The sequence below is a fragment of the Mastigoproctus giganteus genome, chromosome 4, assembly GCF_048544385.1.
Source record: "Mastigoproctus giganteus isolate SK-2022 chromosome 4, ASM4854438v1, whole genome shotgun sequence".
Classification (NCBI taxonomy): domain Eukaryota; kingdom Metazoa; phylum Arthropoda; class Arachnida; order Uropygi; family Thelyphonidae; genus Mastigoproctus; species Mastigoproctus giganteus.
The window spans coordinates 115,438,534-115,456,338 of NC_143578.1; the positions used below are offsets into that span (position 1 = coordinate 115,438,534).

The window sequence follows — 17,805 nt, forward strand, 5'->3', positions numbered from 1 at the left end:
TCCGGGGATATGCGGTGGTCATTCCGTGACCTTTCCGCATACTCCGTATTTGGTGGTCATGAGTTCAAACTCCGGTCTAATCAAGGAGCGTGTGCTACACACTGCTGCTCCTGCCCACCTGGCTACGGAGGTGCCAGGTGGGCAGGAGCAGCTAACTGTGGCTAACATGCTAACTGTGGTCTATGGCAATTGACATAATGTGATGTACAGATTTTAAGGCACAGCACTTGTGATCATGTGCTTTAAAATGTGTTTTTTTGTACTTTTTCTTTTGCTTAACACTTAAACTGATAATATTTTTGAACTGTAAAAGTAATGATTATGTAGTTTTTATACAGTAGACTAACAATTATCAAGGATTGGTTGAGAAATAAATTTTCCCAGATCATCCATAAAATAAAAAAAATAAAAAACTCACTATAACAAAAATGTAAATTTATTTACATACATATTCATATTAGTATACTATCAGAAAAAGTATATTGTCAGAAACTAGCAAACACATTAATTTATTCTTATTTTTGAAAGTATCATATAAAGTTTGTTTATCAATATCAAAGTTGAAACTTTTTCATGTTTAGGCACACATTAATTGATGAGGTTAAGATATTGTGTACCTAGGAAGAATGCCCCCTTTCTGATTTATCATGACAGATGCACACAAATTAAAAAAAAAAAAAAAACTGAGAAGAATGTTAAAATTAACTGTACAGTAGGAAAATTGAAGGATTACTGAAATGATCTGGCAAGAAAAAAGCAATGGTGAGGATGTGGTTTCTGATTAAAATTAAACTTTGTTGCCCACAGAAAAATATACCTTATAAGTGGATCTGCATATTTTTCTTGTTATCTGATTTGGAGCTCCATGAACTGTAGAGACCACGGTCAGTCTACCCACAGATAATTGCAAGTCTACTGTATAACATATTTATAAACTCAAATTTAAAATATTGGAATTTATACCTTTCCATCAGGATTACTGGGGTTCTCAAAATTCTCAATAAATTTCAGAAATACTTCCTCTTCTGTCATTTCACAGTTAATGAACTTTGGATGCCATTGAGCATTATAGACTCCTCGCAGATCGTCTACTGTAATCACATTATCTCCAGTTTGATCCATTTTTTTGAATGCTGCGTCTATAATTTCTAGACGCTCTTTGGACATTGGGGGCTGCAAAAAAATTTTATTTGTAAACTAATTCCAATTTTTCTAGTTTTTTATAGTACCACAAAAGGATACTTGCATTTGGAAATTGACATAGAATAGTATTAATATTAGTATGAAAACAGACTTATATAAATGATGTAAGGAAACAAATTTATTCTGCATAAACTCATTGTTACCACTGTCAAAAAAGTTCCTATCCATTTTCTCCTTGATTTTTTCCAAACTCTCCACCTTTTTTTTTTTTTTGGTAGTTGTTGGCGCATTGGCATCTGTGGCCATAATGCACCTCCCAAGGTTTTTGCAGTACTTTGATCCAAGCCCGAGGCGGGATTCGAACCCGCGACCTTTGGGTTGCCAGGCAGGTACTTTACCCAACCGGCTAGCCCGGTCGGCTACTCTCCACCTCAGCCATCCTCACAGGCAGCTAATTTCAGTGTTCTACACTATGGCTGCCCAAAGGTAAATAAGATGTAGTCTGTTGTTGCTCCCTAAAATTTTATAGCTGTGTCCTCTGGTTCTTGTCTCTCTCATCAATGAGAATATTCCTGCCTAAAAAGTCAAAACCCCTAGAGTGGAATGAGATAGTGATATAAAAAAAAATCCAGAAAATGCTTTCTAATAGACAATGTCAGAGACTGCGACATAAAATCCAGCACTAGATATCATTGGCAAGTGTGTGTGTGTGGGGGGGGGGGACTGTAATCAACCAAATTTTTGATAGTAACCTTGGGGGTTATAGGAATGATATTAATTCCAGTGCTAGATAATTAAAATATGAAAATCTTTGGGATACCAAGACTTGACTGGCAGACTGCTTCAGACAAATGACTATGTATGTACAAGAAAAGCGTGATATTTGTTTTTGTAATCTCAACTTTTGCTAAATGTCGCATGACCAAATTCTGTTAATTTTAACATGAGGTATGTTGAGCCTACTCTATGATTTAAAGAACAAAGTACCAACAGCTGTTCAAAGTCAGACATGAAATAACTGCATGGATCAACAATTAATATTTGAAGAAGTTTTGAATAAATAAACTAAAAATAATAAAATGTGATATCTTTATAGGTACAAGGTCATTAATTATAATCATAAACATTAAATTTTTGATATAAAATAAAACTATTATTGGTATATGCAAGAAAAAGTGTTTCCCTAAGAACAAGAAGGTTAGGTATAATTTTAACTATGTGAGGTATGAACCTGCCCACAAGCTCAAAGGTAATTCCATATGTGAGTTGTAAAATGATCCTTAATACACAACTTTTCATTAATATTTTTGCTACTTTGAAATTCTGAACACAAAGAAATTGTAATTTAATTACTTATGCTAAATTCTTAATAGAACCTGTAGGTCCTACTCCTGGTCCCATACAACATACAACATGGCATACTGTTTAGTTACGAAAGGACCTGTATTCCTTTCATAACTAAACAGTATGCCAGTCTTAGTAGCATGACTAAGAACCTGAGAATGGGGTGTTGAGTGTGAGAGAGAGAGAAAGAGATCTTGATCTTCTTTCTGTATGCACATCTGGATTTTGCACTTCAACAAAGCTTTTGAGGCAGTTTTGAAGTTAGATGAATGTCTGGTTATTGCACAAAAACAAGCTTGTGGGAACTGTAAACAGTTGTGAGCTGGAGCAGAGCTACATCTCACAAAGCAATTTCCAAAAGAACTCCACTTTGTCCTTGAAGAGCTAGACTGACTATAGTTTGAACATGTAGCAACCATACAGTCTTAGCGATGTGTCAAGACCTCTACTGGCTTCAGCATACTGAAATCCCCGTGAAGACTTTCAACCTGCACAATAATTGTGCCTTTACAATGCAGTCTCAACATCACCACCATCTACCATGACTGCCGCTCTGGCTTCGCCTCCCACCAAGTTAACTCAATACTGAAATGACTTCACCACCTGGATGGGACCTGTCTGTCCCAGGATTGCACTACTTGAATTTGACCTTCTCGGATTGGACTATGCCAACTATGACTTCATGCAGCATTGCTGCCGTGGCGATCCTGAACCCGTGCTCCCTTGCACGGCCCTGTTTCTCCCCTGTCCTGGCGGGGAGAAGGTGAAGGTTCCCTTGTCTCCTCCCCGCCGTCCCCTCTTTCCTTCTGGTGTGGCATGGGCCTGCCTCACTGATTTTGGGGTCATCTACTCTATCGACCCTATACTTCTGTCTCTCACCCCCCAGCCTTTAGTCTCCCCTCCCCCTCTAGCTTTCCAACTAGCGTTCATCCCATTCAAAATTATCCTAGCCCTACACCCAAAATTCTTAATTCCAACACTGTATAACTTAAAACTCCAGCGCACCCCCCCCCATTTTTTTTTTTTTCGGGTCCTAGCCACTGAAATCCCAGGAAATTAGGTGGCAGGACCTGCCAGAGTACTTATTTAAAAATACTGGTGTACCTGGCTTGCCTCCACGGGGCTAAGTGTGGGCAATGTTGGGCCTCAGTAGGGATCCAGCGGCTAAATGGCCAGATGAACAACGGTACACGACACTACATCCAACAATATCCATACACTTTTAAATCTCTGCCTTTACAGTGTTCTGTAACACACGACAATGTAGACTACACAGAGATGGGGGAAACCCCTGGTGCCGTTAGACCCTAAACACACTTTACACAGTCTTAGCGGGAGAATATAGAGGACTCCTCGGCAGCCAGAAAAGTTTAGGAGTCCATGCTTTACAGTTGTCAGTACTTTTTTTTGTCATATGTGGTTGACTGAGAGACAAATGTTACTTGTTCAACTTGAACATGAATTGCTGTAGATTGTAATTTTCAATGCATAAGGAAGAAATGAGACAAAAGAAGAGTTAGTTCAGCGAGTCTGGAATTAAAATATCAATGGGTGTTGGCTACTCGAACATGTGTTTTAGAGCAGTTTAAGAACAAAAAAGGTAGAATTACAAGAACAAGTTCAAAAGAACAGCAATCACAGAAATATCTATACAAAAGGCATATAGCAGTAACTGAACATCTGTATGATAGGAAGCAAAATTAACTAAACTGCCATCTTTTAGATAAAGCTGAAAGTTTAATACTCACAATACCACCTCTTATTTTGATTACCAAAAGAAACATATTTGCAAAATTCAATTATCATGACTGTAGATATGATATAATTTCTGAATTTTTTTTACTTAAATTAAAATTGTCTATGATTAAAATTTTTTCAGCAGAACTGTATGAAAAGGTTTCACATAAGATTTTTTTTCTACCCCTAGTATGACATGTAACCTACTTGACTGGCTGCTGCAAACTGATCAATTATTTCATCTAATCTAAATTTTAGACTATGTTGGCAAACTAAGCATCAAATTTAATTGTTCTTAAATAACTATTTATTATTTTCACTTTTGAAAATAACTTCTCTCCTGAATTAGAAATAACAGGTAAACATAAATATATTCTTAATGAAATTTAAATACATATTTAGAAATAATTGCATTTCATCAGATTAGCTAATGATGCAATGAGACTAAATTTATCTGGAAACAGTATATTCCTGTATGAATTAAACTAATTCTCCTTTCAAACAATATTCATCAACATTTTTTCAGCCTGGTCTGTACTTGTTAACAGGAGAGACTGCTTCTACAGGGATGGGATACACTTCAATAGAAAGGGTGCAAGAATGTTTGCTGATGCTATCAAGGCAGTGTTAGGTGGGTCGGAAAACTGCTAGATTGGGGGGGGGGATACAAGGACTAATAGATTAACAGTAGCCACTGGCAGAGGTGAAAGTGATTCTTGCACTGCTTCTATTGGAATGAGCAGCAGCCTGGAAAATAAGATGCAGGATATTTCAGAGACTGCTGGGAATCATTGGGGTACAAGTAAACACATGGGTTGTGTTAGGGTAGCTAAGAAAAAGAACAGGTGCATGTATACTTGCGTGTACAGCAATGCTAGGAGTTTATTAAATAAATTTGATGAATTTGAGTTATTGCTCAAAACATCAAAGGCAGATATTGTTGGGATTTCAGAGATGTGGTGTCACACAGATATAAGGAATGCAGAACTGGAATTTGGGAAGTACAATGTCTACAGAAAGGATAGGAAGGGAGGAGGGGTTATGCTATTAGTTAAGAAATACATAAAATCCAAGGAAATGAAGCCAGTCGACATCGCTGGACAGTACAGTCTCGAGTCAGTTTGGTGTGACATAAGCATTGGGAGATCAAAATTGAGAGTAGGAGTGTGCTATAGGCCTAATGACTCTGATGAGTATAATAAGAAACTGTACAGGGAAATAGAGTGGGCCAGTAAATCAGAAAGTCTTATAATGGGGGATTTTAATTTCCCAGATATTGACTGGAATTTGGGGGCTGGTCACTCACACACTAGCAAGGCTTTTGTGGATTTATTGGATGATTGTTTTCTACATCAGCATGTTCGGGAGGCAACTAGAGGGAGTAATACTCTTGATTTGATTATCAGTAGTGATTCTTCATGCATTAAGAATCTGCAGGTAAATGAACCACTACGTGGCAGTGATCACGGTGTGCTGAACTGGGATTTACTCAAAGAGGTAACTACCATTAGGGGTAAAGGGAAGGGTTATTGCTTTCGTAAAGCCGACTACGATGGACTGAGACAGTATTTAAATTCTGTACAGTGGGACCAACTGATGATGTTACCAACAGCAAATTCAAAATGGGAAGCATTCAAAGAACTTATCTTGGAAGCTACATACCAACTAAGAAATATTGTTCAAGGTTTAGGCCTAAATGGATGTCAGATGAACTAATGAGACATATGGCAGAGAAGAAAAATGCATGGGATACATACAAATTAACAAGTGACACAGAAGCCTATGATAGATACAAGTAGATCTGTAACCAAGTTACAAAGGAGGTTAGGCAAGCGAAGGCAGATTACGAGAAATCTTTGGCAAGGAATGCAAAGAAAAACAGCAAAGAGTTCTTTACTTATGTAAACTCTAGAAGGAAGGAGATGAATCAGATTGATCCACTTGATATCGATGGGTCAACTGTTGATGATCCTGCTCAGGTAGCTAACAAACTAAATGAATATTTTGCAATGACATTCACACATGAGGAGTTATTCAGCGAGGGGAATGCCAGAGGTGTATTCAACTCTGGCAGTAAGCTAGATAATCTTGTAATAACTGAGAGTAAAGTGGAGGAGAAATTTTTGAAGATAAACACAAGAAAGGCACCTGGGATGGATGGGATCTATCCTGTTATATTAAATGAGGCAGCAAAGGAAGTAAGCAAACCCTTAGCCATAATTATGAGAGCTTCCTTGGACTCAGGGGAAGTACCCATGGACTGGAGATGTGCAAATGTGACCCCAATTCACACAGGAGGATCAAAGGCTGACACAAATAATTATAGACCTGTGAGTTTAACTTCTGTTCCCAGAAAATTAATGGAGGCACTGGTTAAAGCACTGCAGAATCATCTAGACAAGACTTCAGTTATAGCTCATACACAGCACAGGTTTGTTAAGGGGAAGTCTTGCCTGACCAATTTGATTGGATACTATGACGTTGTTGTTGTTTGGTTTTTAGGAGCATTAGCAACTAAGGCCATATTGCTCCGGGAATATGCGGTGGTCATTCCCTTGACCTTTCCGCATCCTCCGTATTTAGTGGTGATGGGCTCGAACCCTGGTCTAATCAAGAAGCGTGTGCTGCGCACTGCTGCTTCTTCCCACCTGGCTACGGAGGCGCTCAGGATACTATGATGCAGTCACAAAAGAACTGGATGCAGGGAATAACTTTGATATTATATACTTGGATCTTAGAAAGGCTTTTGATACTGTTGCACATGGAAGGCTGCTGCACAAATTGGAGCAGTCTGGCATTGGAGGCAAATTGCTGCTATGGATAAAGGGGTGGTTGAGGGGGAGAAGACAGAGAGTGGTAATCAATGGACACTGCTCATCGTGGACTAATGTTATTAGTGGAGTCCCTCAGGGTTCAGTATTGGGTCCATTATTGTTTTCTGTATTTATAAATGATATTGATAATGGTATATCAAGCTTAAGTTTGCAGACGATACAAAGGTTGGCAGGGTTGTCAAGGGCACTACTGACACTATGCTGGTGCAACAGGATCTGGAAAGGTTGAGCAGATGGGCTGAGAGGTGGCAAATGAAGTTTAACATTGACAAATGTAAAGTACTACACATGGGAAACAGCAACCCCAGAGCAACGTATCAACTCTGTGGTACTACACTGACAGTGGTAGAGAATGAAAGGGACCTGGGGGTGGTTGTGCAGGCAGATATGAAGTTCTCTGAGCAGTGCAGACGGGCTGCAAGGGTAGCTCATGGTGTATTGTCAATGATATATAGGAATATTTCTAGCAGGGATAAGGAGGTGATTATTCCCTTGATGTTAAAATATCAAAACAAAACCCTCCTAAGTATGTTACAGAGATGAATTCCTCTCAAGCAAGGCCTTAGAAGAAGTGGTCACATTGACCACTTCTAAGTATTGTCTTCCTTTAAGAAGATTGAATTGCTCTACACAGCAAGAAAACCAGTCACCAAATAGAAGGATCATATGCTGGCATTACTGCAGCATATACTTCCAGCTTATCATAGTTATTATAAGAATTTACCACTCACTGTACCTACTAGGTCTCAGGAAAAACATGTAAATAATGAAGACCATGAAATGAATGATGAATATGATAATTTAAGCGTATGGAATAAATTAATATTGTCTGAAAATACTTTTACTTTAACCTTTAATTTAAAATATGAATCTAAAGTAAACCAAGCCCATAAATTTTATTATTAATATCCCTATTTTTATCGGTAACATTAAATCTTGAAAATCTGTCAACTATTAATTAGCTGATACACTGATGTAACATCCTCTATTCAGTTTTTCAGAATAAGGTCAGATAATTAACTATGTGCAATCTAGTAAAAAAAGGTCAATATTTAAAAATAAACTTCAATGGACTTGGTTCACTTCAGCATTTAATCACTCAATTATCAGATTGTTTGCTTTTTTTAGGATTGCTTTTAGCAGAAATTTGCAATTCAGAAATTCTTTTTCTTGAGTTAATTAATTTGTCTTCTTTCAAAACTTCTTTTAGATCATAAACTGAATTTGAACTAACAGATTTGCAGTTAGTGAAAGACAGTCTTTCATATATAGGAGGAAAAAGAATGGGTGAAGAACAGAACTTTGGTTATACTACGACATTAGTTAAGTCAGAAGGTGGAGAACTCTCTGCTATCACACAGTGTAATGGTAGAATCTAACTTCTGTCTTATAATACGGTAGTGTTAGAAAAAAAATCATATGACAGACCATAAAGTAAAAGCTACCAAAAAACCTTTATACCAAACATAATCAAAAACCTTTTGAAATGTCTAGAGTAACTGCATGAGTTTCTGAAAATGTTTCCACAGAATCTGCTCAAAGATGAGTAACTTAGATATCGCTAGCAGATAAGTAGCGACAGAAGTCATATTAATCATTAATGAAATGGAAGGGTAAGATTATTATTAGTAGTAGCAGCATGTAATAAAAAGGTAAAATGCAGCCATTATCAACCCACTGCAGGATGGAAGCCTCCTCAACAATTCATGCTGAGAGAAATGGACCATAATCTGCCACGCTGGTCCAGTGCGGGTTGGCAGATCGACCGTATTCGGCAGTCAGGGGCTTGAACCCCGGTCTACTCAAAGAGCGTGTGCTACTGCACTCCTGCTCCTGACCACTCGGCTACGGAGGCCTATTAATACAAGGAGCTTATAAAATATCAGAAAACAAAAAAAAAAAAACTCCCACATTACTAGCACACCCCTCAGTAATTTGTCTATTTCACCCTTTAATTTATTCAAACTGCCCACCTCCACAACACCAGAATGAAGTTTGTCCCAGCTGTCAACCTTCACTGGCTAAAAGCAAACTGCCTCATATCTATCCTGCAACAATCCTTTCTCAATTTCAATTTATGCCCCCTCATGTATATAGTCTGAATAAGAGGAAAGATTCCATCAACATTGAGCTTGCTCAATCCATTCAAAGCCTTAAAAACCTTGATCAGACCACTTTGCAGGTGCCTAGTCTCAAAAACACTGCAATTTGCAGAACTGAAGCCTGTCTTGGTAAGACCACCCTTTCATTCCATTCGCCAATCTCACTGCCCTACTCAGAGCGATGGTCTGATTAATTGCTAAACGGTGGAGTCTGATGGAATGATTGCTGCAGTTTTGGATTTCTAAACTCTTTTAAAAACATGGATCATGGACATCTGAATGTACATACAGATGAACAACTGATTTTATCTAGGCAAGAGTATTTTTATTGATAAGTTGTTTTTATTTTTGGACTTCTGAACAAGTTTTGGTACGGTATGGTGCTATCATTGCAGCGCCAGTGGTAGCGATCCTGCTGTGGCAATTCACGATATTGTAGCCACACAGAAGTTCAAAAATTTTGAATATCTTAGTTTACAAAATTGCCCTAAACACATTATTTCAGATGGGGAGCCAGTATATAACTCTAAATTACGCTATTTTTAGTTTTTAGAATACCTTTCTTTGTTCCCAACAAAACAAAGGATGGGATTTCCACTTTTCCCACCCAAGCAGAAAAGTTATCTCGGGTAATAATGGGGCAATTATCGAAAATAAGGTACCAAACTGTTCCTTATGACTCCAGGAAAGAGGAAAACATAGTAACATGGCAAATAAAGACCAAAATTATACTGAGAAGAACCCAAAAATCAGGACATGGTGATCACAAAATACTGATTTGGATGACCTCCCTAGTTTCAGATAAGAATACTCAGGGAGAGAACCACCAATGATGAAGAAATTAATAATGATGATTTAGAAACTTTACCCCAGAAAGGGGAAGAATCAGCCAGAAAATAAGGACAAAGAGAACACGGAACCAGAAGTGGCAAAAACAGAGGAAGAAAGAAAACTTGATGTTTCAACAAAATAGAAGATCCTATCAGGAAAATAAAAGAAGTCAAACTGTACCTGGAGGATCTCATCTGCCATAAGGTTTCAGATTGTGAACTGTTGGTCCATATTAGAACAAAGACTCATAGAGCTCAACTGAAACTGAAGAAAAGGAAAAAAGTTACAAGAATTGGAACACTCAGTTATGCCCAAGTAGCAAGGGCCAACAAAAATGAAATTAATCAAATCAGACAAACAAATGAGAAAACAAAGAAAAAGCCTAAATCAAAAGAAACTAATATAATAATATTAAAAGCCAAAAGTGACTCCATTGTGAAGAGCAGCGAGGCTGTAAAAGATAGTCATCACAAAGCTCAAGCCTCATTTAAAAGATGTAAATGTAAATAACATGAGGAAAGTGAAAAACAGTGGGGTTCTTAATAGAGGTAGCTACCAAGGAAGGCTTACAAAAGATAGAGAATCACCCAGAAGTTAAACACCTGGGATTACAGCCTGAGAAACCCAGGGGGAGAAATCCCAATATAATAATTTTTGATATTGTGGCAAGTACTGAAAGAGTGCTTATGACTGATTTCTATTACAAGAGTTTCAAAAATACAATGACAATTGATGAATTTGCTGAGCAATTCCAGCTAAGGTGAGGTACTAAGAAAGGCACCTCGGTAGCCAGGTAAGAAGGAGCAGCAGTGCATAGCACACGCTTCCTTGATTAGACCGGGGTTCGAGCCCATCACCACCACATACGGAGGTTGCAGAAAGGTCAGGGAATGACCACCGCATATTCCCAGAGCAATATGGCCTTAGTTGCTAATGCTCCTAAAAACCAAACAAGGTACTAATAGTTAAAAAAAAAAAAAAAAAAAACAGCCAGATGAACATAATTGCTGAGATTTTACCAAAGGACAGAGAATCTATGCTGGCTTGACCAGCCATAGGTTCAGGAAGCACTTCTCTATTCATAAGTGTTTTAACTGTCATAGGTATGGTGCAGACAGAAAACTGTGTCCACTGTGCAGTCACTGGCTGCAATTTTAAAAACTGCAACAACAAGAATCGCAGCCAAAATGTGCTACCTGTAAGTCAGCCAGGCTGCCTGACTATTTAGCATTAGCATTAGCAGAGGAATATGATGCAAGAAAGCAAGCTTATTCAGTATCAGCCAAAAAAAAAAAAAAAAAAAAAAAACAACCACCACTACTCCCATTTCACCCCTCCGTTCGTTTGAAATACCTGTCCAGCTGAGCCTTAAATTTGTTCAGGCTATCAACTTCAACAACAAGTGATGGAAGTCTATTCCACTAACCAACTGCCCGCTGGCTAAAGGCAAATTTCCGCACATCTATCCGACATCCGTCCTTCCTCAATTTGAATTTATGCCCTCTCAGGTGATTATTCTGAGCAAGAGGAAGAATCCCATCGGCATTGAGCATGCTCAAGCCATTCAAAGCCTTATACACCTCTATCAGATCACCTCGCTGATGCCTAGTCTCCAGACTCTAATTTGCAAAACTTAAGCCTTTCTTCGTAACAACAACCCTTTGTTCCATTCACTAATCTTGTTGCCCTTCTCTGTACTCATTCCAGCAGCTCTACATCCTTCTTGAAATGAGGTCTCCAGACCTGTATACAGTACTCAAGGTGTGGCCTGACCAATGCCTTATACAAGGGAATAATCACATCCCTATCCCTACTAAAAAAATTCCTGTATATCATTGACAAGACACCATGAGCTACTCTTGTAGCTCGTCTGCACTGCTCACAGAACTTCATATCTACCTGCACAATTACCCCTAGACCACTGTCAGCGTAGTACCACAGAGTTGATACGTTGATCTGGGGTTACTGTTTCCCATATGTAGTACTTTACATTTGTCAATGTTAAACTTCATTTGCCACCTCTCAGCCCATCTGCTCAAACTTTCCAGATCCTGTTGCAGCAGCATAGCATCAGTAGTGTCCTTAACAACAATGCCAACCTTTGTACCGTCTGCAAACTTGGACATTAAGCTTGATATACCATCATCAATATCATTTATAAATACAGAAAACAACAATGGACCCAACACTGAACCCTGAGGAACTCCACTAATAACATTAGTCCACGTTGAGCAGTGTCCATTGATTACCACTCTCTGTCTTCTGCCACTCAACGATCCCTTTATCCACAGCAGCAATTTGCCTCCAATGCCACACTGCTCCAATTTGTGCAGCAGTCTTCCATGCGCAACAGTATCAAAAGCCTTTCTAAGATCCAAATATATAATATCAAAGTTATTCCCTGCATCCAGTTCTTTTGTGACTACATCATAGTATCCAATCAAATTGGTCAGACAAGACCTGCCCTTAACAAAACCATGCTGTGTCTGAGCTATAACTGAATTCTTGTCTAGATGATCCTACAGTGCTTCTTTAACCAGTGCCTCCATTAATTTTCCTGGAACCGAAGTTAAACTAACAGGTCTATAATTACTTGTGTCAGCCTTTGATCCTCCTTTGTGAATTGAGGTTACATTTGCACATCTCCAGTCTATGGATTCCTCCCCTGAGTCCAAAGAAGCTCTCATAATTATGGCTAGGGGTTTGCTTACTTCCTTTGCTGCCTCCTTTAATATAACTGGATAGATCCCATCCACCCCGGGTGCCTTTTTTATGTTTATAGTCAACAATTTCTCCTCCACTTTCCTCTCAGTTATTAGAAAATCATCTAGCTCACTGCCAATGTTTACTTCACCTACGACATTCCCCTTCCTGAATAACTCCTTATGTGTGAATGTAGATGCAAAATACTCGTTTAGATTGTTAGCCACCTGAGCAGGATCCTCAACTGTTGAACCATCAACATCCAGTGGACCAATCTGATTCATCCCTTTCCTTCTTGAGTTTAAATAGGTAAAAAACTCTTTTCTGTTTTTCTTTGCATCCTTTGCCAAGGATTTGTCATAATCTGCCTTTGCCTGCCTAATCTCCTTTGTGACTTGGTTACAGACCAACTTATATCTATCATACGCTTCCATGTCACCCATTAATTTGTATGTATCCCATGCATTTTTCTTCTCTGCCATATGTCTCATTAGTTCATCTGACAACCATTTAGGCCTGAACCTTGAACAATATTTCTTGTTTGGTATGTAAAGCCTGGTAGCTTCCAAGATTAGTTCCTTGAATGCTTCCCATTTTGAATTTGCTGTTGGTAACATCATCAGTTGGTCCCACTGTATAGAATTTAAATACTGTCTCAGACCATCATAGTCGCCTTTACGAAAGCAAAAACCCTTCCCTTTACCTCTGATGGTAGTTACCTCCTTGAGTAAATCCCACTTCAGCACACTGTGATCACTGCCACCTAGTGGTTCCTTTATCTGCAGATTCTTAATGCATGAAGAATCACTACTGATAATCAGATCAAGAGTATTACTCCCTCTAGTTGCCTCCCGAACATGCTGGTGTAGAAAACAATCATCCAATAAATCCACAAAAGCCTTGCTAGTGTGTGAGTGACCAACCCACAAATTCCAGTCAATATCTGGGAAATTAAAATCCCCCATTATAACATGGGGGATTTTAATTTCCTGATTTACTGGCCCATTCTATTTCCCTGTACAGTATCTTATTATACTCATCAGAGTCATTAGGCCTATAGCACACTCCTACTCTCAATTTTGATTTACCTATGCTTATGTCACACCAAACTGACTCGACACTGCCCTGTCCAGCGATGTACACTGGCTTCACTTCCTTGGATTTTATGTGTTTCTTAACTAATAGCATAACCCCTCCTCCCTTCCTATCCAGTCTATCCTTTCTGTAGACGTTGTACTCCCCAAATTCCAGTTCTGCATTCCTTATATCTGTGTGACACCACGTCTCTGATATCCCAACAATATCTGCCTTTGATGTTTTGAGCAATACCTCAAATTCATCAAATTTATTTACTAAACTCCTAGCATTGGTGTACACGCAACTATACATGCACCTATTTCTATTCTTAGCTACCCTAACACAACCCATGTGTTTACTTGTACCGCAATGACTCCCGGCAGTCTCTGAAATATCCTGCATCTTGTTTTTCAGGCTTCTGCTCATTCCAATAGAAGCAGTGCAAGAATCTCTTTCACCTCTGCCAGTGGCTACTGTTAATCTATTCGTCTATGTCTCCCCCCAAGCTAACAGTTTTCCGACCCACCTAACACTGCCTCGATAGCATCAGCAAATATTCTTGCACCCTTTCTATTTAAGTGTATCCCATCCCTGTAGAAGCAATCTCTCCTGTTAACAAGTACAGTCCAGGCTGAAAAAAATTCTACCCCTTGAGCCTTGCACAATCTTTCCAGGGCCGAATTGATCGACAAGGCTCTCATCATATACTCCCTCCTATCGTGTCTGGGCAGAATTGCAGACGCTTTCAAATTCAGTTCACAGCTTTTTTTTCAACAGTGACCTGTACTTGTTAAGTAATTCTGCCGGTCTCCTACTCTTAATATCATTAGTGCCAACGTGTACAACTATATCACCTTTTGTGCCCTTAAAAGATGATATCTGCTCTACGACGTCACCTATCCTTTTTATGTCAGAGTTGACATCAGAAGTTTTGAAACAGTAATCTGACCAAGGAAAAGAAGAAAAGAAATCTCGCAGGTCATCCCATTTTGCATTCTTGTAATGCGAAACAACACAACGTTGGGAATAGCCATGAGATAAAGGCTCCATTGGAGAAGAGACAATCACTAAGCTGTGATTTGAGGTGCCTAAAGGACCACTCACTTCGACCATGTACTTAAAGGGATGTTTGTGAGAAAAAGATCCAAGCATGGTGGCTGTATAATTAGGATTGTCCAGTATTCTTGTAGGTAAATGATCAATCTATGCAAGGTCATTAGAAATTGCAAAAGTCTCAGCATCTCGACCAGCTGGGTCAGTATGACTAGAAAACGGAAGCCAGTTGGAGTTGTGAACATTAAAATCACCAAGGAAAATTACCTCACTGTTAGGAAAGTTGGACTGGAGAAAGTCAAGTTGCAAAGAGAGGAAGTCAAAAAGCTCCAAGTGATTATTGGTGTTTGGAGAACGGTAGAGACAACCGATGAATTTGACGAGGTAGAGAGATTTTAAGCCAGAGACGATTGAAGAGAGGAGATTCCAAATTACCAATTCTCTGACAGAGAATGTCGGAACAGACATATGCACAAGTACCACCTTTGAGGCGAAAGGAATCATACAGCGAATAATTTGGAAATCTGAGATGAGCAGTAGTTGAATCAACCGATAACTGAGATTCTGTAAGAAAAAGTACATGGGGTTTGGCAGAGTGCAGTGGAAATGGACATCGCTGAGATTAGAATTGAGACCACGTATATTTGTGAAATGAATTAGGAAGTGCTTGGGAGGTTTAGATCTTTTTGCAGATAAGCTTGCTCTATTAGTTTGACAATTCATAGTGTATTCAATAGTAAGAAAAAGTGGGGGAACATGCCATATGAAGTAATGATATTTTTGGATACGGATTACACATGGTAAGAATATATCCAGATCCTTGACATAACGTGGCCTCGACATTCCCCCCCCCCCCCCCCGCATACACACTACTCGGACTCCCTTCAGTCACTATCTGGCAGAGTACAGTAGCAGGATTATTTATACATTAGCTGATCCGGAAGCCTTCTAAAGAGTTACCAATAGGTTCGGTCCAGTGTACTAACTAGCTAGGGGCCAACCTGCGACCACCGTTTTAGAGCCGTACCCTTGAAATGTAAGAAAGATTGGATCTTGCCATGATGTTCATCATAACCTCAAAAGTCATCAATCATACTGCATGATGGAAGAGATGGGGAAGGGTTGACCGGAACTTAGCTCTGGAGACTAAACATGGGTTCCACCACTTCAAGCCTCCAATAAGCAAAGTGGTGGTATTGCACCGGTTGATGAGAGTCTTCTCCCACCTAATATTGCCTGGTAACACAGAGGGGCGGCATTCCTCCATGTGGTGTGGGCGGCACACCTCGACCCCTGCTTACGTTGGTTCATACCTGGGTGGTCACCCACAGTGTGCTTGTGCATGGAGGTTATACTCAGGATTACTAACAGTCCCACCATCGTGAAGGTGCAAGCAGAGGATTTGGCTGTCACAGACCGTCTAGACTTCACCGAAATTGGGTCTACTTGACTTGAATGTCACTCAAATATCAGTTCCATCAGCATTTTAGACTCCCACGTAGCCAGTACAGCTTGTCTGGCATATCTGAGAGAATGTCTGTGACATCCTCAAGGACCGAAGGAACTCATGCAGGACTGCAGGAACTCATTATGAAACTGGTACATTAAAAGAAAACATTACGAATAAGACATCTTTCATAAATTGACAAACTTCTTTCCAACCTTAGAATTTAATTCTAGATTGAAATCACTAGCAAGAACTATCTATAGATATATGATCCAGTTGCTCTTCTAATAATTTTGCACCTTCAATGGAATACAGCATCAAATTCTTGAATTATATCTAACGACATCCCTGAAGTAGCAATGATGAAAATAGATTCACAATTGAATTTGCACAAAGATCCACATGTGTTTCCAATTTCATCTGATACCACTGTCATATTGCTGCTATTATGTTGTGCAAAGATATGTGTACTGATAATAGTTGAACCTTCCCGTTGATATATTGCAACACCACTATGAACATCCGACCTTTTAAATTGAGTCACACATTGGAATGGTTTAAGTAATATATGTTCATCATTATCCAACCATGTTTCACTTAATATCAATATTTTGGATTGCTGTAAGATTTTATGTTTCAATATCTCGAACATGGGCCCGTAAACTTTGTACGTTCATTGATGATATAGATATACCACTTTGTGTGAAATCTTGCAATTCATCCTGTAGAGACGGTAGCTTATTATTTTTCAAGCGATCTAGTTCAGCATGAAGTTCTATATTTCTAGTAACTTTGCCACGGTGAAATGTGAAATCGTTGTGGGATTTGTAATATATAAACCTTGCAATGAGGTCACTCGAGATAACACCATGTATATAAGTTGCTGATGATGATCTTTCTCATAATTATATACAACTCCATCAAAGGTCCCTCCTTGAGATTTATGTATAGTCAAAGCACAAGCACATACTAAAGGAAATTGTGTACGTCTACATGTTAATTTCCTTTTGTTCTTGAATGGAATCGTAGTTGATCGTTTTATAATAGGTATGGATTGACTAGGTAAATGTTTATCTTTTGCATATTGTTTATAATGAGATTGAAGGTTATGTCCTATTTTTGACTCAGGAAATTTCATCCATACTCAAATATGAAATATACTAAAATACTGATTGCACCACTTACCAATCCATCGACCACATCTATATTTGTAGTAATCATGTATGGTTTTCTTTTCAATAATGGTAGAATGCATGGAAGTCCTGCAGTTTCAGTCACTGACATTTTATGAATTTTATTTTGAATCCCTTGCGGACATAAATTAGTAGCATCTTCTTTGGTAACAAATCTCGATTCTATAATTTTAAGTTCATCTGGTAATAACGCTTCTCCATTGCCTATTTTTGTAAGAATTTTAGAAAATGTACTATCAGACTGTCGAACAACTTGTACTAATTCATGAAATTGTAGTGAATACCATAATTCTGGAACAATCTCTAATGACTTGTTTATAAATTCTTCGATTCTAATATAG

The 17,805-nt window shown here is 38.7% G+C and overlaps 1 protein-coding gene across 1 annotated transcript in view; it reads right to left on the bottom strand.

Annotated features, from left to right (window-relative positions):
- LOC150087008 (calcyphosin-like protein) overlaps positions 1-17,805 on the bottom strand; it is a 103,997-nt gene that overhangs the window by 41,244 nt on the left and 44,948 nt on the right. The window contains exon 4 of the mRNA XM_090372900.1: positions 964-1,173. Within this exon, the coding sequence (XP_090229026.1) occupies positions 964-1,173 (210 nt within the window). The remainder of the gene's footprint in view (positions 1-963; positions 1,174-17,805) is intronic.